The sequence below is a fragment of the Pogona vitticeps genome, chromosome 5 (assembly GCF_051106095.1).
Source record: "Pogona vitticeps strain Pit_001003342236 chromosome 5, PviZW2.1, whole genome shotgun sequence".
Taxonomy (NCBI): domain Eukaryota; kingdom Metazoa; phylum Chordata; class Lepidosauria; order Squamata; family Agamidae; genus Pogona; species Pogona vitticeps.
In genome coordinates this window covers 26742397-26769111 of record NC_135787.1, presented here as the reverse complement: position 1 = coordinate 26769111, position 26715 = coordinate 26742397, and the positions used below count along the sequence as shown (strand labels likewise).

Here is a 26715-nt window from a genome sequence, read left to right as displayed (position 1 = left end):
TGACCTATGGAGTTTAGAGTCAAACTATAGGTTGCAGATAGCTTTCATTAAAAGCTGAAGCATGTTAATATTTCAGAGATGATTAAGGTATATCTTTGTTATGGCCGAAGACGTGGTGGCGCTGCGGGTTAAACTGCAGAAGCCTCTGTGGTGCAAGGTCAGAAGACCAGCAATGATAAGATTGAATCCATGTGATGGAGTGAGCTCCTGTCACTTGTCCCAGCTCCTGCCAACCTAGCAGTTCGAAAGCATGGTAAATGCGAGTAGATAAATAGGTACCACCATGGTGGGAAGGTAACGGCGTTCCGTGTTTAGTCGTGCTGGTCACGTGACCACGGAAACTGTCTATGGACAAATGCTGGCTCTATGGCTCAGAGATGGGGATGAGCAGCACGCCCTAGAGTCGGACACGACTGGACTAAATGTCAAGGGAACCTTTACCTTGTGAGGGACACTCACGCTAATGATGCATTATCTATAACACACAGTTTGCCCTCAAAGAAACATATCTTGTTGCAATGTGTTGGATGCAGATCTGTGCTTAGTAGAATTGCACTTGTAGTAGGGGAAGGGGTTAGGGTGGCAATTTCTCCTATTCTTTATTATATTTCCAGCCCCTTTGTCTCTTGAAAAGCTGCTCTAGAGAATAACTGTAATCTGCCAATAATGCTGGGGAGAGGACTGGAGCCACAGAGGGAAGGGGAAACTGACAAAACATTGTTGCTCCATATCCTTCCTTCAGCAGGAGGCTCAGTTGCAAAAGTAAGGTCTGGATCCAGCCTGATGATCCTTTGAAGCTGGCTGTAACAAGAGACAGTTCTGTCATTGCCTATTATCTATGACTGTGAGTGAGAATCTCCAAGTATGGAGGCAGTATACTTCTAAACACCAAATGCTTGAGCCAAGCAAGAGGAGAAAGCCTTGTGAATTGCTCAGAGGCAACTGGACAGAACCCTGTTTCCAGTCCATAGGTGCAACTGCTAAGTAACAATAATTTCATGAGCTTCATATCTGAGCAGCGTATAGTACTGATAGTGATAGGTACCACAGTGGCAAATGCTTAGAAAGCTACCTTATAAGGAGTTCGACCGTTGATCCATCTAGACAGGCCCTGTCTACTCTTACCGACAATGGTTTCCAAGGTTAAGGTTTCCCCTTAAAAAACAGCTACTCTCTGTGAGATTGTGTCAATGGGAACAGTTCATGATGAGACCAGGAAACATGTAGTCCCCATTTAGTTGTCAAGGACATTTTTGAACCCCTCTAAATCCATGTTACTGACAATGAGGAATCATCCTGTTCTGTTTTTAAATCAAGCATTTTGGTTGAAGCTGAAGTTGCCTAGGTAGCTTTAAAATTCAGGAAAAAGTGAGGGGGAAAAAGAGGAAAGAGTGATAAATTAGGAAATAATTTGGCAGAGGAGACGGCTAGCACCAAAGTTTTGCCAGTTGAAATCCATGACTGATTAAATTTGTATCCTATCATCCTATAAAATGGTGTTCATGGTGAAAGGGTAGGAAAAGTGATGAATCTGAGCTCTTAACAGCTCTGGGATTTACATGTACAACCTGGAAAGTTTATTTCCACATTCCCCCACACCTTTTCCAAAATTCATCTCTACTCCCAGTTGTAAGTAGCAGCATTCGAGAAAGTAGTGGTCATAGGTTTCCAAATCGGAGTTCAATGCAAGCAATTCCCTTGACTCAAACTGCTGCCATAAAAAGGTGATACTGTTGCTATATTTGTTTAAGCACACGTGGCTTTGATTATAGGCTTCTAAAAAGCATCTGTCAGAAAATCTGAATAACTGTCATCTAAATAATGAGGCACAAAACAATCCAGCAGATTTATTTCTTCCTTTATTTATTGGATTTATTACTTTTCTACTTAACATGGCATTCAGGGAGGCTAGATATAAAATCAGATAAAGCAAACTCAATTCAAACATAAAACTCATTAATGAAAAGAAAAGTAAACAAAAAAGCCTAATAGCCACCCATTTTTGAGTGTCATCTGCAGCAAGTCACTTTAAGTGCAGGAGCTTGCCTGTTACCTCTCTCATATACATACTGGGTTGACTCCACAGTTGTATTTAGAGTAGACCTACAGAAATAAACTGAAATTAGTCAAAATTAACTTCGGTTGCCTTGATTCTGATTAGCCTATTCTATAAATGTCCAACCTCCTGTGACGTTATTAATATAATTGTTTCTTTGTTGAAAGATTTTTCACCCTTGTTTTAAATAAGGACAACAGATCGTAGGAATTCCTGTAGCGCTGATCCTTTACTTCCTGCAAAGATTTACCTGAACAGCCATGTCTAATGCACTGATTATAAGAGCACTGATGTACCTTATCTGGAACTAAACTGATTATTGATTGTGGTCTGCAACATTTAATAGGAGTAATAGCAGTGGCAGCTGAAGAAAGAAGTACCTGATTAGATGTTCAATAGCCCATTCTGAAGAGTGATAACAAAGCTGAAAGGAATGTGTGATGAGGAAACAAAAGTGCCTTTTGTGGTATGAAATGAAAAGAAACCAAAAAAGACATATACTTGCTTTCACATACAAACTATACTCCCAAATGTCAGAGTGCTACAGACAGCTATACTTAGAGCCAAAGGAGAGAGAAGGCTCCAAAATTAAGAGAATAGCTCAAAATTAGATTTCCTTTTTTTATGGTAATAAGAATAACAAGACTTATCTTCTACTAGCCTCCCATGTCAATCTTTTGTGTGATATTTTTATTTGATAGAGATTACAATTGTGTGAAGGAACTGTGTCAGAATATACATTTCTTGTGAAAGACCCAACAATTTTGTTATTGTTGCTATTTCCATGTTCATTCAATAAAGATATTTTAAAAGAAAAAAAAGTGGATTTAAATTTTTTTTCAGAATGGAAAACTGATTTTTCATGTGTGGCTATGAACAAACGAACAGAATTCAGAGTAACTTGTTCAGTATGTAATATTTTTATTAACTAAGAACTACCTACAGCAATAAATAATAATAATAATAATAATAATAATAATAATAATAATAATAATAATAATAATAATAATAATAATAATAATAACAACAACAACAACAACAACAACAACAACAACAACAACAATAATAATAATAATAATAATAATAATAGTTTTCTTCGTCGTTGTTGTTGTTGTTGTTGTTGTTGTTATTATTTTTATTATTATTATTATTATTTATTGTTCTCTTCTTCTGGGGGTGCCCTGGGACAGTGCAGCTCGCCCAAGGCCACACAAACTGGCTCTACTTCATAGGAGGCACAGTGGGGAATCGAACGCCCAACCTCTGGCTCTGCAGCCAAATACCTAAACTACTGAACTATCCAGCCAGTAACAGGGACTGAAGATAACAGTACAGCAAACCCATGTTCAACAATGGAGACTTAATAGTTATGAAATGTAAGCTCAGAATTTAGATTTCATAACTTCTAAGTTTTTATCACTGTTGATTATGAATTGACTGAATCTGGAAATCTACAGGCAAAAATACTAAAGTAGAAACTTGCAAACCTTCCTGGGAGTTTGCTCTGTGAAACTTGGTGGGACTTACAAATGAGTAGATATGCGGTGCTTTGTGCTATACAATTGTTTAATATTAGTTTCAACATCCTGGAGTAGCTTTATCTGACTAATAAATTCTAGAAAAGTGCCCAAGTAATCTTTGGTATAAAATCAAAAGTCTTCTGACATTTAAGGATTAATAAATTGATTGTAGTATGAGCTTTTATATGTAAGAACTTGCTTGATCAGATGTCATAATAAATTATTTTTATATAACCAATCTATCATTTTCTTAACATGTTCTAAATAATAAATTCCAATGTGTTACTAGCACTTATGTCCTTTTTTCAACATTTCAAATGCCAGTCAATGTTCTTTTAGCTAGCATCTCACTTAAGTTTATTTTCAAAACCACATTTCTAGATAGATGAATTCAAAAGACAGAAAATACAAACGTAGTGAGTTTGTCTTAGGAGAAACTGTCAAATGGTTTAGTGGTGGGAAGGGACGTCAAGTGAAAGGAAAGCAAATAACAGCCAGCATTCAAAGTTGCATTAATTTCCCCCTTTTCCCCCTTCTTTTTATAATCAAAATTTGTGTGCATTGCCAAACTTTGGGAGCATTGTTGTTCTCAAACGAAAACTGCTCCTTACAGCCTCATGTTTACTGAAGCTTTAAATGAGAACTGACAGCAGTTCAGTGGTACAAAGTAGGCTTCCTTCTCTGCCTGCCTTGCAGCTCACATCCCATTCATGTCGTAGAAGACCAATAATCTTTTGACACTTATCTGCTAGGAGATGGAAAAATAGGGCAGGCTGGGTGGTGAAAGTTCAGTGCAGTCAGCTGTCTTGCACCCAGGACTGGATTCTTACCTTCATATTGCTGACACTCCATCTTGTCTCCCTCAGTCTGCACCTCGACTTCTGGCGAGAGCTGATCCAGCATTTGCTGGCATTCTTGCAACAAACCAGACACAACCTTTGGATTATTTATGTTTGTTCCCATTTCTGCTGAGAATTTGATGGGAGAGATGTTTTGAATCTCTGGGCATGGAGCAATCTGTTACCTAGAAGAAGATACAAATTCCAAATGAAACAAACCCCTTCCTGGCTGAGATACTTGGGAACAATTCATGCAAAATCCAAACAAAACAAAACAAAGACAAAAACATGTGGCACCTTAAAAACTTAAGTATTATATTTTAATGTGAGCTTTCATGAACCAGTCCACTTCATCATTTCGTTCTTCCATTTGTCTTAGCTAAGTCTTCACAGTAGCTGTGAGAAAAATGGATCTCCCCAGGAAGAATACAGTGTTGTACATTATTCTTTAGTGTAATGGGAAGCACTGGACAATGCTTTGGTTTTCAATGTGCAGCTAAGAACCATTAGGTTGACCTAAGACCTTCTCCTCATCCAGCTGCCCATATTTTTGGATTCTTCTTGTGTTGGGGACTCTCAGGATGATCCTCCCTATTTCCACAGTTACTGCCACACCTCTCTGAGATATGGTCATTTCCATGCTGGCAATCCAGTCGTCAGGCCAATAAATGCTCTCCCTCGCTAATTTTGAGGAAGGACAACCTCCATCCAAAAAGAGATTGAATAAGATGGAGTCACTGGAAGGGAAGTAGTTTTCATCTCCAAGAAATGGTTTTCTTTAGTGTGCAGTTGGACACAAAGCGTACAGTTGCAGGGATGTGTGTGCAGTTGGAAATGGATAGATGGGCAGCTATCTGGACAAGTAAATCACGTCTGCTCCACCCAATTCAGATATTGAGTTAGATGTTGACAGCAAATTGTGGGCAAACACCTGAATCATATAAGAGAAAAACAAACTCATGTGTTTGGGGATATCATAGAGATCAGATCCCTGACTGAATGCAGTACACAAATTCCAAGATTACACTAATGAACTGAAGTAAGGTGAACAGCACTCTCAATCCCTTGTATTTCAACCACTGGCCAGAATCCTGTTGGTGATTTGTATGTGCCTAAGAAAAACTGTGTAACTCACAGTGGTGAATTGCTGTCAAGTAAAAAAGACATTGGCTGTGTTGCTGGCTGTGCACCTGCAGTTTGCCATCATGGCCTATGCAATTTAAGTTACACATGTGTAAATCAGCAACCAAATTCTGGCTACTATCTGTGCATAAGCCTTTTTTTGACTCCTCTGACTTTTATATAGAAACAACAACATATAAATATACCATGGGAAAACCATCAAGAATGATGAACCAGGAAGAAGCAAAATGAATTCTGGATTTTGATCTAAAGGACTATTGAAGCTATAAAAAATTCAAGTTTGTAATATCTATATATATGGGGCATTTGATCACATGGCCATTTTAGTGCAATGAGTTATAGGCCATAGATGGAAACAATAATGGACAGGTTAATCACACTATAATTTCACCTCATATCTAGGATCAGATGGCAAATTCCAGGTTCATGACTGTGACAACCCCAGACCTACTGGGCTATGCCACAGTTTCACTAAGCTGCCACCAACCATTCCCTGTAAGGAGTCACACAGACCAGGAATGGATTTTTAAACAAATAAAAGAATAAGGTTTATTTACATAACACACAGGGAAAATAAAATGATCAGGTGAATAAGATACAGTAACGTGGCTTAGTCTCAATCATACATACACACAATTTGGTTCACACAGAACACTCTACATAAAGCACAGACCCTGAACCTATCAGTTCTGGCTAACCCTACAGACACCTGAACCTATCAGGTTGGTACTGACTGACACACAGTAGTACCCTGTCTGACACACAGACTCCCACTCAAGCTTCTTCTCTCAGCTCTTCCAGCTCCTCCTCCAGCTCTCCACATATATATACAGTACAGCCCCTCCTCCTGATGTCCCGCCTTCCACTCCCCATAGGATGGAACTTTCCCTCCAAACCCATGACAGACAGGTAACATCAGTGCTGTATGTAACACCTCCCATCTTTATAAGTTGTTTTGTAGGGGGAAAGCTAAGGTGCTTTTCACCAAAAAACAACCTGGACCCAAAACAAACAAAAACAGTCATATAATAACATACAATACCATACTTACTTATACTTACACTCTATTAGGCATTTAAACATTTACCATTAACAATACATCAAGTTACCTTTATTCATACAAACCAACATGTTTAATAAACAGACACATTTGACTTTTTGTCACCAAAATATATACATAGTCCATGTTCCTTCGCCGTCTTCAATCTTCAGGTCTTCTTGACAAGGCGTCAGCAACACAGTTCACTGACCCTCTGACCACCTTCACTTCAAAGTCATAGTCTTGCAAGTTTAAAGCCCACCTCATAAGTTTACTATTGTGGGTTTTCATTGTCTTTAACCATTGCAGTGGTGAATGGTCAGTGCACAGAATAAAATGTCTTCCCCAGATGTAAGGCTTGGCCTTCTGGATCGCGTAGACTATGGCCAGGCATTCCTTCTCCACGGTTGCCAAATGTCTCTCACCTTTCTGGAGTTTCCTACTCAGGTAGGACACTGGATGCTGGTCACCATTCTCATCCTCCTGGCAAAGAACTGCTCCTACCCCGCTGTTAGACGCATCGGTGTAGATGATGAACTCCCGGTCGAAGTCTGGAGCACGCAGCACTGGATAGTTGATGAGCGCCTCCTTCAACCTCCGGAACGCCTCCTCACAGTCGCTGGTCCACGGGATGCGGTCATCAGTCTTCTTCCTCGTCAGATCGGTCAGCGGAGCCGCAATCTCGCTAAACCTCGGGATGAACTTTCTGTAGTAGCCCACCAACCCAAGAAATGATTTGACTTTTTTCTTGGTGTTGGGTCTAGGCCAATCACGAACTGCTTCTAACTTAGCCTCTAGGGGTTTTATCACTCCTCCCCCTACTATGTGACCCAAGCCTTTTATTTCTGGGCTACCCAGCTGACACTTGCTCTCTTTGCAGGGCCTAGGCCCAAGCACTCCCTCCCCTGGGTTAAAGTGCCTCGCCCTGGTTTTCTGGTCATACCAGGTTTTCTTTCTGACCTTCTGAGCTTGCAGGTTTTCTGCTGCTAGCTCTAGGTTTCTCTTCAGGTCATTCATTAAGGTGTCTATATACGTCACAACATCTTGTGGGTCATCCTGGGTGATCTGTTCCCAATTTTGCTTGATTAAATCAAGTGGCCCTTTCACTTTTCTCCCAAATAAAAGTTCAAACGGACTGAACCCGGTACTGGCTTGTGGCACTGATCGATAAACAAACAAAAGGGATTGCAGCTTCTGGTCCCAATTGTTTGGATTCTCTGCCAAGTAAGCCCTAATCATGCGCATTAGAGTCCCATTGAACTTCTCAGTTAACCCATTACTTTCAGGGTGATAGGCAGTGGTTTCCTTGTGCTTAATTCCACAGATTTGCCATAAGCGTTTCATGAGCTTCGATGTAAATGATGCTCCCAAATCTGTGATTATTTCTGAGGCAAATCCCATCCTGGACATATACCCCACCAAGGCATCTGCCACTGTGTTAGTTTCAATGTTAGTCAAGGGTATGGCTTCAGGGTACCTCGTGGCATGGTCCACAATGGTGAGAATGAATATGTTCCCCCTCTTTGTGGCCTTGGGCGAAGGTCCCACAATATCCACCCCTATGCATTTGAACGGAGTGTCAATCACAGGCAAAGGGCACAACTTTGCTTTGGTCCTGTCGCGGCTATTCCCCTGCCTTTGACACACATCACATCGTTTACAGAACTCTTTGATCTGCTTCCCTATTTCAGGCCAGTAAAAATTCTGTGTGATTCTCTGCTGTGTTTTGTTCACCCCTAAGTGCGCAGCAAACATGTCAGAGTGCCCCCTTTGTAAGATCATGGGGCGATACTTTTCAGGTACCACTAGCTGACTTCTGATCCCATCTCCCCCTTTTGAGATATTCCTCAGGGTCTCTCTATATAAAATCCCCTTTTTCTCTAGAAATCTCACTGGGGTTTCAGGTGTTAGCTGGGCGTCTGTCACCTGTTCAAAACACTTTTGGAGAGTGGCGTCTGCCTTTTGCTCTTGGCCAAATCTGCTGTCTGTGGTTAAGGTTTCCACCACAGCTTCTGAACTCCCCTCTGCTTCTGTCTCGGGCTCGACAGTACCCCCCTGAACTGTCCCCGTGGTAGCTTGTGAGCGTGTAATCACTAGCACCCGTTTCACATGTTCAGCCAGGTCATTTCCCACGAGCACGGCTGCTGGCAGAGTCGATGAAATCGCTAGCCGCCAAACTCCCCTCCAGCCTTGAAAGTTCACAGGTACCTCTGCTACTGGCAGTGAGATCACCTGTCCCTCAATCCCTGCCACCTTCATGCTCTCATTTGGGATTATATACTCCCTAGGAATAATATCTGGATGGCACAGGGTCACCTGGGAACAAGTGTCCCTCAGCCCCCGATACTGATGGTCAAGTATTCCTACGTCCACCCCTGCAGTTTCAAACAACTGAGAATCTGTTCTCACGAGCAAGCAGCGCTTGACCTCCACAAGAGGACCATTTTCCTCAGCCTGATCAGCAGATGTAGCTGTTCCAGATTGAGTAGCCATGGCAACAGGCTCCCTCAGTGACAAGGAGCTTTGCTCTTTCTGGACACAGAACACAGCTTTTGGCTTGGTTCCACTCGAATCCTGAGGCACAATTCCTTTTAGCTGCTTTAATTTCTCACACTCTGAGATTAGATGGCCCTTTCCCTGACAGAAATAACATTTTCTGCTATATTTTGAGTCTTTCTCATCTTGTTTTGGTTTTCCCTCCAAAATCTGAGGTCTGTGTTTCATGTCTGAGGGCTTCCCTTCACCATGGGCCCCTCCCCCTTGCTGGTTTTTCCCTGGTCCCTGAGAGTACTTGCTGTAGGTCTCCTTAGGTTTTCCTACAGATTTCTCCTCCTCACCTAAGGGCTTTCTTATCTGGTAAATAAAATCTGCGATTTCGGCTGCTTCTGCCACAGATTTCGGTTTCCTTTCCCTCACCTGGAACTTCAGTTCCCCCTGCAGGACTGAATAGAACTGTTCCAGCGCTATCAAGTCTTTGAGCTGCTGAAAGGTCTCTGTTTCCTCCTGAGATAGCCATTTCTCTAGCAGCCTCACCAATTGGGCCCCCACTTGGGTAAAAGTCTGTTCTGGTTTTTTGGTGAGGGACCTGAATCTCTGCCTCAGCTGTTCCGCATTTATCCCATGTCTGGCAAACACCAGTTTTTTAAACTCTGCAAAATCTTTCATCAGTTCCTCTGGCATCTCTGCATAGACTTCTGCAAGGCTGCCACTGATTAAAGATCGCATAATGGTCATCTTCTCAGTTTCCCTCACTGAGAAGTCCACAAACGCTCTTTCCACTAAGGAAAAGAACACCTCAGGACAATCTCCCTTGTGGTACACAGGGAATTTCTTCAGGTCAGTCTTAGACAATTGGCCCCCCTCAGAATCTCTATTGTTATTATTGTTCTGGTTCATCAGTTCCAATTTTCTTAATTCAAACGCCATTTTCTCTCTCTGCAATTCCATTTCAAATTGTCTTTGTTTCTCCCTTTCCCTTTCCTCCCTTTTTTCTCTCTCTAATCTTTCCTCCATTTCAAATTGCCTCATCCTCAGTTCATGCTGTTGGGCTATGAGCATTCTTTTGAGTTCTGGGTTCTGTTCTCCCGTGCTGTCACCCTGCACTGAGCCAAATTCATCCTCAGAACCTTGGTCTACCTGGGGGTCTTTCACTTCACCCATTTCTGCCATTTGGCTTCGAGTCAAGGGCATAATTCCCCCCCAGCACAGGCTGCTTTCAAAAGTCAAGCCTCAAAATAAAGTGACCACTTTTTTTTTTGCCTCAGAACCCGCCTTCTCTAGTTTGCTGCTGTTCTTCAGCACTAACTTGCAACTGTAGCCAGCCAGAGTCCACCCCCCTCTGCTAGGCCTCTCAGCAGACAAGCTAGATCACTGCTATTTCACACATTTTGCCTCAGCTTTTTTCCCGCCAAAAACAGGTTGCCTCAGAGCTCCCTAATCTAGTCCCCAATCTGAGGTTACACGTTCTTCCACTAGCGTACCTCCCCGTGAGGTAAGCCTAGAAGATTACCTACGCGCTCTCAGATTGTCCCTGACTAGACCCCCCCTTGCTCTGGGCACACTTGCTAAGGCTTTGCTGGACCGCTGGACAACTGGACCAGTCGTATCCCACACGCTGGACACCAATCAATGTGACAACCCCAGACCTACTGGACTATGCCACAGTTTCACTAAGCTGCCACCAACCATTCCCTGTAAGGAGTCACACAGACCAGGAATGGATTTTTAAACAAATAAAAGAATAAGGTTTATTTACATAACACACAGGGAAAATAAAATGATCAGGTGAATAAGATACAGTAACGTGGCTTAGTCTCAATCATACATACACACAGTTTGGTTCACACAGAACACTCTACATAAAGCACAGACCCTGAACCTATCAGTTCTGGCTAACCCTACAGACACCTGAACCTATCAGGTTGGTACTGACTGACACACAGTAGTACCCTGTCTGACACACAGACTCCCACTCAAGCTTCTTCTCTCAGCTCTTCCAGCTCCTCCTCCAGCTCTCCACATATATATACAGTACAGCCCCTCCTCCTGATGTCCCGCCTTCCACTCCCCATAGGATGGAACTTTCCCTCCAAACCCATGACAGACAGGTAACATCAGTGCTGTATGTAACAATGACATCTGATTTGGCTTTCTTTTTTTAACCAGAACATCAAGGTGATCCCAGTTGGATCTACATGCATTTACTAATTCAAGAATCCTGAGTTTCAGAAGAATTGAATGACACTCATAGTGCTTCCATTCATGTTTTCATAAGTTTAGCAGTTTAATATAGGATGGATAACTGCGCTTTTGGTACTGTTGAACAATTCAGCAGTCCTTGCCAGAACTAGAAACCAAACCCAAACCTATCAGCAGATCCAGATCTACCTTCAGCCCAGTCCAGATGTAGGCCTGTCACTACAGTACATTATGATCATCTGTGAACTGAGCTTCAGTAGATATAGGGTACCAATATGTTGACATATAATGTAGGAAATGCTATGGGGTTGGCACTGTCTGAGTTGCATTTTTTTCTACTGACCATATGACATAAAAGCCAATGTGAATCAGCCTTGAAACATCCCCTCTCAGTAGTGTTTTCTTCTGTCACTGGGGCTTCTACTTAAAAATAAAAATGGGTCCATCAGTGCAGTGTGATGGCTTGAACCAATGCAAAAAAGTGTGTGTAGAGGTGTTGGTGGTTAGCACAATGGTGTGATGGCTGAGGGGCAGGGTTAAAACTCTGGAGAGGGCTGGATCCTTGCAAATAATCCTCGGAAATAGTGTTGTTTATTTCTCATTTTTAAAAGGCTTGGTACCAGCACTGCTGTCCTAAGGCACCTAGATATATACACACACAAAAAAAGAATGACAGACTGCGAGGAGGAAACTGCCACTTGGCCCTTTTTTACAGCTTATTAAGGGAGCTCTCCTGAAGCTCTGCCTCCTGCAGATCAGGAGGGCTACAAGAGAGCTATGTTAACAAGATGCAAAAAAAAAAAAAAAAAAAGCACCATTTGTCAATTTTCCCCCTCTCCCTGTGTGGCCAGTTAATGTGAATGTACATAGGGACACCTGAATTTCAGGTGCAACTTCACAGTGGCTGAATCAGCACTTCACATGCTATGTAGTCGCATCCATAGTCAGATTGTCCTTTGCCACAAATTTAGTACTCACCACTCATTACACTAAAAAATTTGTGTGAAACACCCTGGCGTAGAAACAACAGTCGATGCTAACATGAAGAGTACGTATGAGTCTGCTTTTACTGTATACCCACAAGTAGGAAGCAAGCAGAGCGATCAGCAAGTAAAAAGGAAGTACTGTAGAAGATATCATCATACAGGACTTTACAACAATACAGTGCTTCTTTTTTTCAGATTTCCAAATCTTTTTTTCCTAATTATTTCTTTTCCTGCACGCTACTGAGGATGCATATGTTTCTCCATATTCTTCGTAACTGTATCAGAAACAACAAAAGGCTTGCATATAATAAAGTGGACTCAAGGTCACACAGATGCTGTTATATATATACAACAGGAGAATATATGTGTTGGCCTTACATTTCTTAATCTTTAAGGTTCCATATGAGTGTCCATTTTGTGATAATAGACTAAGAAACCAGGTACCCCCCTCTAGCAATGCTTAATTTTATGTTCTTAGAATCTGGATTTAAAATTCTGAAAAACCAATTAAACCTCCTAAGCCCTTTCTCTCTCATGGAAAAAAAAAAATCCTAATTTTGATCTTTAGTCTCTGCTACAACTCCAGAGAGACCAATGAAGGGGAAACAAAGACCTGATGAGTTCCACGTGGAGGCTGTATTTATGGATTAATCCCAACAGGGAACAAATAAACCTTATCCCAGGAGTGTTCAGTGAGGACTTATGGTAGTGAATTGAGAAAAGCAATCATTTATTGCTGGCACTACTTTGACTTTCAAATAAACATTTTAATTATTTTAAGTGCTACATCGAAAACCTCCCTTTCTTTGCATGGAATTTTGTGGTGGCTCTAAAATGGGTGCAATGGTAATTATACAAGCCTTTTTGTCATGTTAGGAATCATTTGCAAATCTGAGGAGGGAATGAGTGATGCTTGAATTATCTGGGGGATCTGCCACTGGGAGGAAGCATAAACCTCATTAGGAACCTTATTTCCTGTTTTGAGGAAGGGAAGGCAGGTTAGATGAGGTTTCTCTCTTTTTAAAAGTACACAAGAGAAAGACCTAGGAGAAATATTTCCCCTTCAAAATCCTAATAAAGCAAATGATATGGGCACCAAAGAATACAGATTTGATTCACACTGGGCACAAATGGAGCTTACTGCCTTGATTCACATCTAGAGATTGTAAAAGTTACTTTTCAGGATTAAAACTCCAAAGAGCCCACCAAACTTGGAATTGAATTCTGAGACTGGTAACTTTAAAAAGTAACTTTTCCAGTCTTTGCTCTTGTCTTGGTGACAATCAGGAGTTAAGTCCAAGAACGTATATAAAGGTATCTAGAGTAGGGATGAAAAAAGTTGTAAATTTTGATTTCTCTTGCATTCAGTTGTTTTAAATCTCAAGTACTTCCCATCAAAAATGTGCATTAATCTGATAATTTTGATAAACTCTTCAAAAATAAACAAAAACAAACTTCATTTGCTCTGCCCAAATTCAATGCTCAGCGCATCAAATTGCATCTGCCTGCCATACAGATGATAAAAGTGAGGTCCTTCTCAGAAAAAAAGAGATGGCAAACCTAATTGATGACTAATATAACTGAATCCATACAGATTCAAATTCAGACTTTGAAAAGCTAAACATTCAAAGCCCTCAGCCTAGACAGACTTTTTTTTTTAATTTACGTTTTCTCCTGCATTTGATTATTTAAAATCTCAAGTTCTTTCCATCTCAAGACATGTGTGAATTTTTGTACATTCTCATTGGAAATGAATCATACATTTTACTACCCATCTCTAACGAAAGTACCGCACAATAGGCGTTTCAGGCACCATTATCTTTAACGCAAACCACATGATCCCAAAGTTCCTTGTCAGGGCCAAAGATGACAAGAGAAAGGCATAAATTAGAAGGCTTTGAGGCTTAGTTAGATCTAAATCCACCCAAGCTTCCTGCTCAGAAAGAAAGCTCCCAGCTAGCACTGGAGCAGGAACAGGACATTTGGGTGAAAATAGGCCTAGCATAGATTTCTAATTTAGGCCTTTCTCCAAGGTTCATTATATTTAGATGTTTCTATAGTGGCTGTAGGGGGATACCCACTGTGATGTAGTGGACAGAGTGACAACCTAGGAGACCTGGGTTCAAATCTCTATGCAGCCATGGAAACTCACTGGATGGGTGAGGATTAGAACTGGTAAACACAGTCCGTAAATGTCTCACTTACCATAAACACCCTTTTAGGGTTGTTATAAGTCAGTTCTGAGTTGATGGCACATGACAAGAACAAGGTGTCTACAAGGTAGGCAGAACTCCCAGAATGGAGAATATGTAGTCAAGAAAATTCCATCCCTGAAATAATCTATGTCATTTTGGGTGCTGTCCTAAGAATGTCAGTCAAGGTTCCCTCCAAGATGGGCACACTGGCATTTGGGAGTGATTCCACCTCCCTACGCACAGCTCTCTTCCTCCTCTGCATGGCGATCGCTTTCATCCCCTTTGGACATGACGGAACCCTGCACATGGGGGTGGGGGAGTTCAACATGCATGTAGGGGTGAAGTTGTGCATGCGAGAGGCTGAAAATTAGAGGGCAGGTTGATGTCAGTAGAGCCATGTTGGAACAGCCTGAAGGTTCACCTAGTCCAGTGCTCTCTTCTCATAGCAGCCAAGCAGTTGCCTGTGAGAATTCCACCTACAGGACTTCAGTACAAAAACAACCTCATTTTTGCTTTCCCTAACAATTGATATAGGAGGGCACATTGCTTTTGACGCTAGACGTTATGTAACAGCCATTCTGATTAGTTGCCCCAGAGGGCCCCAACCTGCATGGCATGAATGTATCTAATCCCGTTCTAAAGCTTTCCATGTTGGCAATCATCACTTCATCTTATGGCAGTGAATTCCGCAATTTAATTATCGAACTCCTGAGTGGATTTTTCAGGAGGCACAAAGGATTGCAGAAGGGAAATATGACAAGTCCCAAAAGGAGTAGGCAACTCTGATGGACCTGGGGGCCAGTGTATCCCCTCCCAAAATCCAGTGTGGGCCACATGTACACTAAAGTTGTAGACATTCTCCTCTGCACACAACAAAGGCAAGGAGCATAAATTCAATTCAATTTCTAACCCATAATTAATTAATTAATTCCTGGTACAAAATAACACAATTTGTTCCTGGTACGAAATAACACAACCCTCCTGGCAATGGGGGTAGTTACACTGCCAGCTGGGAAAATGTCTTGTTATTGACTCTGCGTTGTGTGACCAGCCCCCCCCCCGACATAACTGGTGGATAACTACATAACATTTCCCTCATGTGACCAGGGCCATACTTCCTCAAGATCAGAATAGAAGGAGTCTGCTATATATCAACGGGCAATGCATTCCATAGTGTAGCTGCCACCACAAAGAAAGCCTGGTTCCTGGTGTTAAGTTTTCTGGTTCTCTTGGCTAAATCCCCCAGAAATCTGGCTGCTAGGGAAATTCCCACAAACTTCTGGGAGTTGTAATCCATGAATCCCGGAAATCCCACCCTTGCCACCAATGATTTTACAACACCAACTTTTTGAAGTCAAAGGTTCATAAAAACTGACCAGGAAGTGGGAAGGGGAATGGAGGAAGGCTATCTGGAAGGCTATCTGTCATGAAAAAAATCCTGACCATACATTGCCTACACACTGGGACTGTCTATTCTCTTTGAATGTGAGTAACTGAACAGGTACATTTCTGTAGTTGTTAAGGCACCCATTAACCCGGGGGAACATATGTACTTCTCATTGCGCTTGCTGTCAGTGCTGCACAACTATTTAATTCCAAAGCTGTGTGACCCATCTCACTATATCTGCCACACAAAAGACGAGGAAGTAATGTTCAAGATGAATTTATGGATGTGAAAGGAACCAAGTAGATTCTCCATGGTAAATTTAACATATGATCTCTCAACAGCAAACCTGATCTCTTCAGGCTTAGGAAACACACCAAGAACCCAGAAAGCTTATTATTGCCAGTGCAAAGCTGCTACCACTTTCTGTCTCTGAGAGCCAATGAGAGCATAGATACTATAGCAGGTAGGGGAGCTGTTCTTTCTCTACCATGCACAGAATGGCTGTTTCTAGTTTAGCGTGAGCAGTTCTTAATTGTTATGCTGACTGCACTCACCACCTTTGAGAGGAGAGCATTCTCACTCAAGAATCAGCACAGCATCACAAATCATGTTGTCACTATTTATTTATTTTTATTTATTTGATTTGTACCCCACCTATCTGGACTACCAGACCACTCTAGGCGGCTATTGGTGTTGAGAAGACATTGACCAAAATCCTGTTGCTTAGCACAGTAAATTGCAAACAGATTAGATCCACTGAATCAATAGAACACATGGACTTACCAAAGCTTCACTGATTCCCTGGACCTACTGTAAGTTGCAACTTACTATGCTAAGCAACAGGATTTCAGCTACTCTCTTAGTGACTCAAACATAGTGAAAAACAGGTAACAGTGCAAACCTTTAAAACTGAGTGATTACATGAATGAGTAAAACTATTCATATCAAGTAGACAGCACTAGAATTGGGTTAAGGCAAGGGTCTCAAACATGCGGCCCGGGGGCCATTTGTACCCCACCGAATGATAGTTTGTGGCCCCCGCTTTGCCTGCCCCCCTTGAAGCACCCATGCATCCTCTGCTGTCAAGAGTCAAAAAAAGCCTTGCCTCGCTCGCCAGCTCTCTCCCAAGACAGCGATTTTGCACCCTCCATCCGGAACTGCAGCCTGCCAGAGACCCCGCCTGTCTGCCGGCTGCAGCTCTGGATGGCGGGTGCAAGAAGCGCTGTCTTGGGAGAGAGCCGGCGAGCGAAGTGTGCTGCCAGCCCTTTTCCCCAAGCGCCTGAGCTGCCACCGAGCAATGCCTGAGAGCGGAGCTCGCTCCCAGCCCATCCTCGAAGAGCGCCGCCACCTCCTCTTCCAGGAAAGGGGCTCTCTGGCTCTCTTTCTCTCTCGGCACCCCAGCACCAGCCCAGTTAGAGCCCGCTTCAGGGCCCGGTGGTACTTCCTCCTCCTCCTCTTCATCCTGCTTCAATCACCTCAGCTCTGGAGGCTGCCTGGGCTCGCCTTGCAAAGTATGCTCCCCGTCATGGTGGCGGTAACTGCTGCTGCTACGTGCACCTTCTTTTTGAGGGGGGCCTTCAGAGGAAGGTTGCCGGACCTCCGTGTGTGTGTGTTTGTGTGCATGCATGCACCTATGGGGGGGGCTTGTCCCATTCTGTTTAATTTTGCAGGTACTGATGGGGGCTTTTCTCCTCTGGCAAGGCGATTCTGTGAGGGTTTTTTTTTTCTAATTTTATGTCGTGCCCTCCTCCCCCTTCCAGTTAGGCGGTCGCTGGTGCTCCTTCCCTTCTCCGCTTCTTCGTCCTGCTGCTACTGCTGCTGGTGGTGGTGAAGAAGGAGCTGGAGGGGGTTGTGGCTGGCAACGAGGACTCGCACACCCCTCCTCCTCGGAGTCCCAGCTGGGCTAAGGAAACTCCTGGGCAGTTTCCTTGGGCTCTTGCTCCGCTTTGCGGAAAATCTGATGTGGCCCAGCTTCACCCAGACACTGCCTCCAGCGGCCCCCAGGTAAATTGAGTTTAAGACCCCTAGGTTAAGGGATATGGTAGCAGCTTGTTCATAATCATCATCTTAGAACTGTAGAGCTGGAAGGGACCCTATGGATCATTGAGTCCAGCCCCTGTCAAGGAGGCACAGTGGGGAATCAAACTCCAAACCTCTGGCTCCACAGCCAGATACCATTACAACAAAATACGTAATAAAAGACACCACAAGGACACTAATTTTTTTTTCTTTTTTGGCAATCTTGTTTCAGCAAATGCAACTTACAATCCAGCTCTAAGAGAAAAATAAACTTTGAAGTATCTCTAGCTGCCTTGTCTTATCATTGTTTATTGCACAGAATTGGAGGGGTGGGGTATTTGAGAGTGTTCTGCTATAATATTCACCTCAAAAAGAAATTCAGATGCAAAATTGGAATGAATTCACTGAATGTACAGCCAAGCATGGATCCTTCCCCTGGCCTATAGCATTTTCAAGTAGGTACTTGTTAAAACCACTTTGAACCCATGTCATTATGTGACACTGCATTTTGTATCTACCGTTCTAAAGGGTTGGGTTTCACTCTCTTGGGAACTGAATAGCAAGAGAGTTTGTGGCCCTGTGGAGGGGAGCAGGAATGAGCACCAAACACATGGCCTTTTGAAAGGTCAGATTTAAATTTTAACTCTCCAGCTAATGAGGTTTCCTTCCTTAGTAAAAACAACAGAGTTCTGTTTTATGTGTACTGCTTTACTGCCATAATTTGGAATTTAATTCAACACTGAGAAGAGATTATACAAATATATACAGTATTTATAGGGTATTGGAGGTACCAGGTGTTTTTTTAAAAAAAAAACAGATTGATCACTGTATGTATCTGGAGGTTATGTCTGGGTGGTATTAACTGGATTAGCATCATTGACTTCTCTAGCCATTTATACCTGCTGAGCATTTTATTAATTTATTTATTCACCTTGCAGAAGTTTCTTAAATAAATCATCAGAAACTCTTTGACTTCATTGGGGCGAGTAAGTATCTGAAATGAAAGCCAAACTTGTTTTTCTGAAAATGTTCCAGTCTGTATTGTAGGCATAATATTGAACTCAGTGAGAAATTGGTGGAGTATGTTGTACACAATGAGATAACGAAGCACAGTCCGGGCCTCTATTTCTATCACACTTTTGTGGCATAAAGATTAAATGCTTTTTGTATGTGTGTAAAGCTCAGTACTGTATAAACTGACTGCCATCGGCTGTGTTAAAATAAAGAAACCCAGGATGCAGGGAAAGCTTTTCCTAAGGCGAGCACTCTTGTTAATATGCACCAACATGAAAGGGTTTCTTTTCTCTTATACAACTACTCTCTCTCTCCTCTCTCTCTCTCTCTCTGTATGTGTGTGTAAATTGCAGGGGGCTCATTGGCATAAATCTCGGCTGCAACCTCTGAGGTAAACTGGATTTACATTACTTTCTGACAAGAATTAAATGAAGGCCTTGTGGATATATGAACAGCCTTCTAGACTGCAACAGATGGGCATGAATGTGCTCCCTAGGCAAACTATCAGTGACATCTGTGTCCTCCAGATTCTGGTGGTCTCAGCCAATTAACAGGGAAATGGGGGGGGAAGGGGGGACACTGAGGAAGGCGGGTCAGTCCTAGCACAGTCTACCCCACCCCCTTCCCTTAGCCAAAAGCTGAAGCCGAAGTGCTTGTGTTTAGAAATGAGATCAAGAACAGCCCCGAGCAGCAGAGGATATTGTTTTTAGAAACTATAGAGATAAGCTCTAATGGAGGATTTAGGTTGTATTTGATATTAGTAAAGCATCATAGACCAAATGCTCTTTATAAAGTAGATGCCCCGCCCCCACCTCACCCTCAATTACTGTCTTTTGGGCAGAGACGTAGCTTCCAATATATGGGTAGTTTCAGTTTATCCTGGATTTATAGAACTGTCAAAAGGTATAGAAGCTAGTTCAGCCCATGCAGCCACAGGCAGAACAATGCAAAATCTTGGCTCTTCAAGTGCCTTGAAACTTTTGGAGATTTCCCGGATTCTCATGATTCTGTAGCCCTATTTAGTCATTAAGGAAGTGTGCAGAATATTTTGCACTGGAGGGGGAGCACACTAGCCCTGCACCACACTGTTATAACAGTTGAAGTAGAAGAGGAGGAAAGGGGTGGAGTGGGGAGAGAGTGCTGTAGGCAGATAGGCTGCCCATGTAAGCCCAAATCACCAGAATCAAGATAATGGTTCATACAGTGAAGTTGGCCAGATTAAGCAGTCCCTCCTCTTCAGACTGCCATGTGTCTGTATTCTATGCTACAACAGAAGAGGTAGGGGTAGCTTGTTCTCTTTAACCCTTATGCAATGACTGACTAGGGCTTATTTCATTTCCACAACTTGGATTGAATCATTATGGTTCCAGATTTCAGTTTAGTGGCTCGTTACTGTATACACAGCCAAGGACATGGTCCAAGACACACTGCTCACACACTGGCAACTGATCTTATGATAATACACATATGGAAAAGTTATAACTGAATGGGTTAACCATGTCAATTTCAATATCCCATATGCACTGTGAATCTTTGAAGGGAAAATAAGTAGAAATAAAAATCTCTCTCTTTCAAAGAAAGTGTTTGCAAATGTTCTTCTTAAAGAAAAATTGAAATACATAGCAGTCATATGATCTGCTAAACCAGGGGTCAGGAAACTTTTTTACCTTTTACCCCCCCCCCCAATTTTTTTTATATATGCTGACATTACCCCCTTGATTTGACAAGAAAGAAATCATACATTATTTGAATTCAAAATCTTATTGAATCTACACAGGCTGTGTACCAAATTAGCAGGATGCACCAAAGTCAATAAAGATGTGCACTATTTTTGCTGGAACACATTGCATGCCAGCCATGGGGTGGTATAGGGAGTAGTAAGGTGTCCAATGTGCCTAGCAAGTTGCATTAAATTTTTGCTAGCTTGCAGAGGATTTAATCATCATCAATGGCTGCCAGAGTGGTGCTAGCAATGATGTGCTTGTTAGAGACAGCCAAGGCAGAGTTGGGGGGCCCCTTTTCCTACCACTTTAATCATTCTGTGTGTGGTGTGCAAAAAGGAACAAACCAGGCTAAAGGTCATGTCACACACACACCCCAGCGCCACAGCCCAACATCAAGACCAGTGTGCTATTTATTTTATCATCATCAATGGAAAACTTAGCAGTGGCCAGAGGATTGGAAAAGATCAGTCTACATCCCAATCCCAAAGAAGGACAGTGCCAAAGAATGTTCCAACTACTGTACAATTGCACTCATTTCACATGCTAGCAAGGTTATGCTCAAAATCCTACAAGGTAGGCTTCAGCAATATGTGGACCGAGAACTCCCAGAAGTACAAGCTGGATTTCGAAGGGGCAGAGGAACTAGAGACCAAATTGCTAACATGCACTGGATTATGGAAAAAGCCAGAGAGTTCCAGAAAAACATCTACTTCTGCTTCATTGACTATGCAAAAGACATTGACTGTGTGGACCACAGCAAACTATGGCAACTTCTTAAAGAAATGGGAGTGCCTGACCACCTTATCTACCTCCTGAGAAATCTATATGTAGCACAGGAAGCAACAGTTAGAACTGGATATGGAACAACTGATTGGTTCAAAATTGGGAAAGGAGTACGACAAGGCTGTATATTTTCTCCCTGCTTATTTAACTTATATGCAGAATACATCATGCAAAAGGCCGGACTGGAGGAATCCCAAGCTGGAATCAAGATTGCCGGAAGAAATATCAACAACCTCCGATATGCAGATGATACCACGCTGATGGCAGAAAGTGAGGAGGAACTAAAGAACCTCTTAATGAGAGTGAAAGAGGAGCGCAAAAAATGGTCTGAAGCTCAACATAAAAAAAAAACTAAGATCATGGCCACTGGTCCCATCACCTCCTGGCAAACAGAAGGGGAAGATATGGAGGCAGTGACAGATGTTACCTTCTTGGGCTCCATGATCACTGCAGATGGTGACAGCAGCCACGAAATTAAAAGACACCTGCTTCTTGGGAGGAAAATGATGATGAACCTAGCATGACTTGAGTAAAGCAAATTAAGTGTGGACTTTCACTACAAGCTAAAGTAACCAAACAAAGGGTACTGTACTACAATGGCATCAAAAGAAGATGAGCTCACTGGAAAAGGCAGCAATGCAGGAAAAAGTGCAATGCAGGAAGAAAAGAGGAAGACTGGACATGAGATGGATTGACTCAATAAAGAAACCCACAGTCTTCTGTTTGGTGCTGCAGCCAAAGTAGGACCAGGAGCAGAAAGACTGGGATTCAGATTTTGGGAATAAACTATGATACTTTTGTCTGTTTTGGGGATGCGAAATAGAGAAAGGCGATTGCTACACACTTCAGACTTCTGCTGTTCTCAGCAGAAACTGCAGAGCTGAATTCAGTGGAGATTAAATTTTAGAAGGTTCCTTTTTCATGGTTTTATGAAAGAGTCAAGTCTATCTGTCTCTGTCTCTATCTCCCTCTCACACACACACAATTTTCAACAATTACTTGCTTCAGTTCAGTATGTCCATTTCCTCTCATTACATTTAAACAAGCTTGATGAAGCCACCCTTCCCCCCCTTAATTCAAGCCTTCCATCCTGCTTGCCTCTGTTCCTTTTTTCATAGTTTTGAGTCAGTCTCTCTCTCTCTCTCATACACACATACACCCACCACTGACCCACCCTCACTCCCTCACTCCATTTCTGACATACATTTAAACAAGCTTGATGAATTCACCCTTTCCCCCCTTAATTCAAACCTTCTCTCCTGTTTACCTGTTCCTTTTTTTCAGCCACCCGTCACTCTCTTGCACCTTCCTTTCCTCCTGAATTGCAGCTTTCCCTTGTCCTGCTTGCAGTCATGTGCCACGGAAGCAGTCAATCACAAGCCGGATTGGCTGTCCAGGGGTCTTCTACAGCTGTCACCAATCAAGCAGCCTTATCTCCGATCTCTGAAATAATGGATTTACAAGTGCCGCAACCAAAGATCGTAGCAGGGAGAGATGGCTTCCAGTTTGAGGTTCGGCTGCAGGAGGTGGGAAAATCCCCCAGGATTTTCATTTTTACCCCATTTGGGGTAATTTACCCATTCCCCGACCACTGTGCTAAACACACACATATTTAGAATGTGTATCAGTCTATCTCACTCAGAGTTTATCCCAAGGGCTAGTAAGAATTTGTAAGGCTCATGTGTCCCTCCACACATGCCACAATATTAATGTGCATCTATTAATTTTAAAAAATAAAAACAGGCTGTGGGCAAGGATCACTGCTGAATAGCTCAGTGGGTTAGATTGGGAGTTTGATTCTATGCTGTGACCCCTTCACCAGGGCTGGACTCAGTGATCCATACGGTCCCTTCCAGCTCTGCAGTTTTAAGATTCTAAGATCCTTCTCTTCATCATGTCTTTTGGGAATTGAAGAGACCACTTAGGAAGGGGGTGAAACCTCCTCTCCAAATCCTTTTGTGTGTGCATTTCCTGTTTTATGATGTGTTTTTAAACTGTTTTAAAATATTTTATTTTAGTGGGGGCTTATATATATATATAGACATTTTGCATATTTTTAGACACATTTGCTTTTTAATCCAGTTTGTAAACTGCCTTGGATCCCTGTACTAATAAAAATGTTGAATATGAATAAAAAAACCCCATAATATCATCTATCCACTTTTCTTCCCTACAAATCTCTCCCAAACAGAGCTGTTACCAGTTTCAGTGACCAGCCTGGGCAAAGGAGTTACAAAAAGACCTGGGGGCAGTCCAGGGAAGGATTAGCAGGAAACAGAAAGGTTAATCATCCTCATCCCCCCCACAAGTATTCTCCTTGATGTCTGCTCCCCACACAGTAAGAGGCAAACAATACCAAACTGCCTATTATCCATAGCAGGTAGCTATGTTTATTTTCTGCTCTACATGTATACTAGCATTCTACAATTGTATGGATGTGTAACTGGCATGACTCCATTCTAAGGAATTCAGGGACTTGTAGTTTAGTAAGAATTTAATACAATACATAGAATTTTCTGCAAGAGATCTAGACACTCCCCTCAACTATAGTTGCCCATTGTCAGGATCTGGCCCATATTGCCCTGGCAGCTGCAGGATTGGGGCCAGACTGACCCAGGAATGGCCTGGTGTTTGCAGGCTCAGGCCACGGCTGGTGTAGCAGCTGTTGAGCCACTTATGAGGCTCACCTGGAAACCGGAGGGAAGGCCTATTTAAGGAGTGCTTCTACCTCCCAGAACTGGCCTCAGCAACAAAGGTCTTTGGCTGTGCCATGGTTTGCTGCTCCTGAGTCCCTGTGTTCTAATGCTCTTGTCTTGGCTGCTCCTCTTGCTTCTGGCATCTCCTGTGGACTCGTTTTTTTGCACTCCAGTATTTTTGCACTTTTGCCCTTGCCTTGGCCCCTGCTTGCCTCTGTTGGTCTCCTGCATCTTGGTGCCTTGTTCTGGCTCTGTGCTCCTGGTCCAGCAACTTGGTGCTCCTGCCTCTGCTTGGTCACAGCAGTGAGTGTCTTTGGACTCGATACCCTGTGTGGTGGACTGGGTCCTGGTGCCCTTATCCATAGTGAGAGGCTGCCTGTGACATCTTGGACTGTGACACCCAGGTAACCTCTGAAGAGGGACCAAAGACTAAACCAAAGTAATGTGGGATCTATAGTTTAAGAGACTGCACTGGAAGACATGGAAGGAGCCTTCCTGATGAGCTGTGAAGACCGTGAACAGATCTGAGCATCCACTGGGCAGCAACAGCACCCTGTTGGCTCATCCATCCACTCTGGAAGTGCCACGGAATGGCTTCTGATACAAACGAAGAAGAAGGGGTTACACAAGTGTTTTCTCTTCTGCTTTTTTCCTAAAGTACAGGATTCTAACTTCCAATGTTCCTTAGGATGGAGCCATGCCTGTTAAAATGGTACAAAACAGATATAACTGTGACAACCTGAAATAATTATAGACATAAGGAGACAACCTGAAATAGATATAGGCATAAGGGGATTCTTAAATGGAGTGCAGGGTATTGTGGAGGGAATCTGATTTCTTTGTCACCAACACAGAACAAAACAGTTAGAATGAAAGGTAACCACCACAAGGACAACAATAATAGCTTATAAATACAAAAAAGGCTATCCCCATATTTTTACTTCTCATTATTGCTACCAACATTTAGAACCAATCTCAGCATCTGGCTTGCCTCAAGTGCTGATCAAGTGTTATACAGTGGTGCCTTGCTAGACAGTTACCCCGCATGACAGTTTTTTCGCTAGACATTGACTTTTTGTGATCGCTATAGCGATTCGCAAAACAGTGATTCCTACAGGGGAACTTCAGTGGACAATGTTTGGTCTCTGCTTCACAAACCGATTTTCGCTAGATGACGATTTTGACAGCTCCCTCTGCGCTCGCAAAACAGGTGTTTTTGGGACCTAAGCTTCGCAAGACAGCGATTTAAAAAGCTGATCGGCAGTTCGCAAAGCGGCTTTCCTACGGCCGATCTTCACTAGACAACGGCGATTCTTCCCCATTGGAAGGCATTAAACAGGTTTCAATGCATTCCAATGGGGAAATGCTTTTCGCTAGACAATAATTTCGCTAAACAGCGATTTCAGTGGAACGGATTATCATCGTCTAGCAAGGCACCACTGTAGTTTGTCTAAACTCACCATGTGCATAAGTAAGTGCTTTTAGCCCTGCTCCTCCATCCCTGGTTTAATCACCCTTCCATACCTGGAGGGGGACATGTTTGAAGGAGAAGAGCTCCACTGTCCAGGGCCACTTTAGATACAAGCTGGGTCCTTGGTTTTCCAGGGTCTTGACTCACATGGAGAGTTTGGACAGATAGCAGCATTTTCCCTCTTCAAACTTGTTTTCCTCCATGTATGGGAAGATGACAGAAGTCAGGACAAATGGAATGTGGCTTCTACATGTGGTGAGGATCTTCAAATTTTAATACCTGAAAAGGGCATCAGATGGTGGCAATAGCCAATGGAGAATTTTTCCGAAAGTCCCATTCACCTTGGCCTTTTTTGTGGTGTTGTGTTTTCTCCTTCTCCTTCCCTCTGAATGATCAGCATGTAGGTGAGTTGCTGCTAGTGGTGAGATAAGGTTTGTGGGCTAGGTCAGGAACTTTGTCAGCAGCAATGTGGCTTGGACGCTCTCCATTTCAGTCTCTTCTATGCTTATGTCAATGCTTTCTGCCCATACTTGAACCTAGACCTTGCCTGAGATAAATTTAGGCTTGGTGGCAAATTGGAAACACACCCACTTTTCTTCTGTCAATGAATTCTTCTATTCATTAGCCCACATTCTGTCTACCCTCTATATGTAATACCATTAAGACAGGAAGATGTTACAAAGTAAAAGGAACATGTGGCCAAGGGCAGAATCTTGAGGGAGTCACAATTTCAAGAACAAAAGCACCTGTTGTTTTCTACTGGTAATGATCATAAAAATACAAGTTTGGACTGTTCCTTTCTACATATGGCCACCTCGCAAACCATGGGTGCATGCAGAAAAAGGAATCAACGTTAGGAGTAATAAATTTTAAAAGCTCATTAAAAAGACATAATGAATTTGGTACAGCACATATTTCTAGATCAAAGATACCTTTGAAGTGACCAAGCATTACTCTGCGGGCAACCGAAATGGCTTCCTTTCTTTTCTGATCTTACTTGGTGGTGTCCAATAAAATAGACGTTAAGGAAATTGTTATTATCTGAATATAGCCAGAAGAAGGCATTCCTGAATGACAGCCTTGTCCCAAAGCAACAATTGGGGGGGGGGGGGAGATCATGAAGAAGGCAAAGCCAAGTGACGCAA

General features: G+C 42.7%; 1 protein-coding gene across 2 annotated transcripts in view; it reads right to left on the bottom strand.

The window, feature by feature from the left end:
- The window catches only part of ALPK1 (alpha kinase 1), an 85960-nt gene that overhangs the window by 36318 nt on the left and 22927 nt on the right, over positions 1–26715 (bottom strand). Inside the window, exons 1-2 of one of the 2 annotated variants that reach the window (XM_073001798.2) lie at positions 22671–24392; positions 4407–4600 (exon numbers count right to left, since the gene is read on the bottom strand). In XM_073001798.2, coding sequence (XP_072857899.2) covers positions 4407–4539 — 133 coding nt within the window. In that variant the 5' untranslated portion in view covers positions 4540–4600; positions 22671–24392. Of the gene's footprint in view, positions 1–4406; positions 4601–22670; positions 24393–26715 lie in introns of those variants that run through there. The other variant, XM_020802147.3, reaches the window with a different exon arrangement.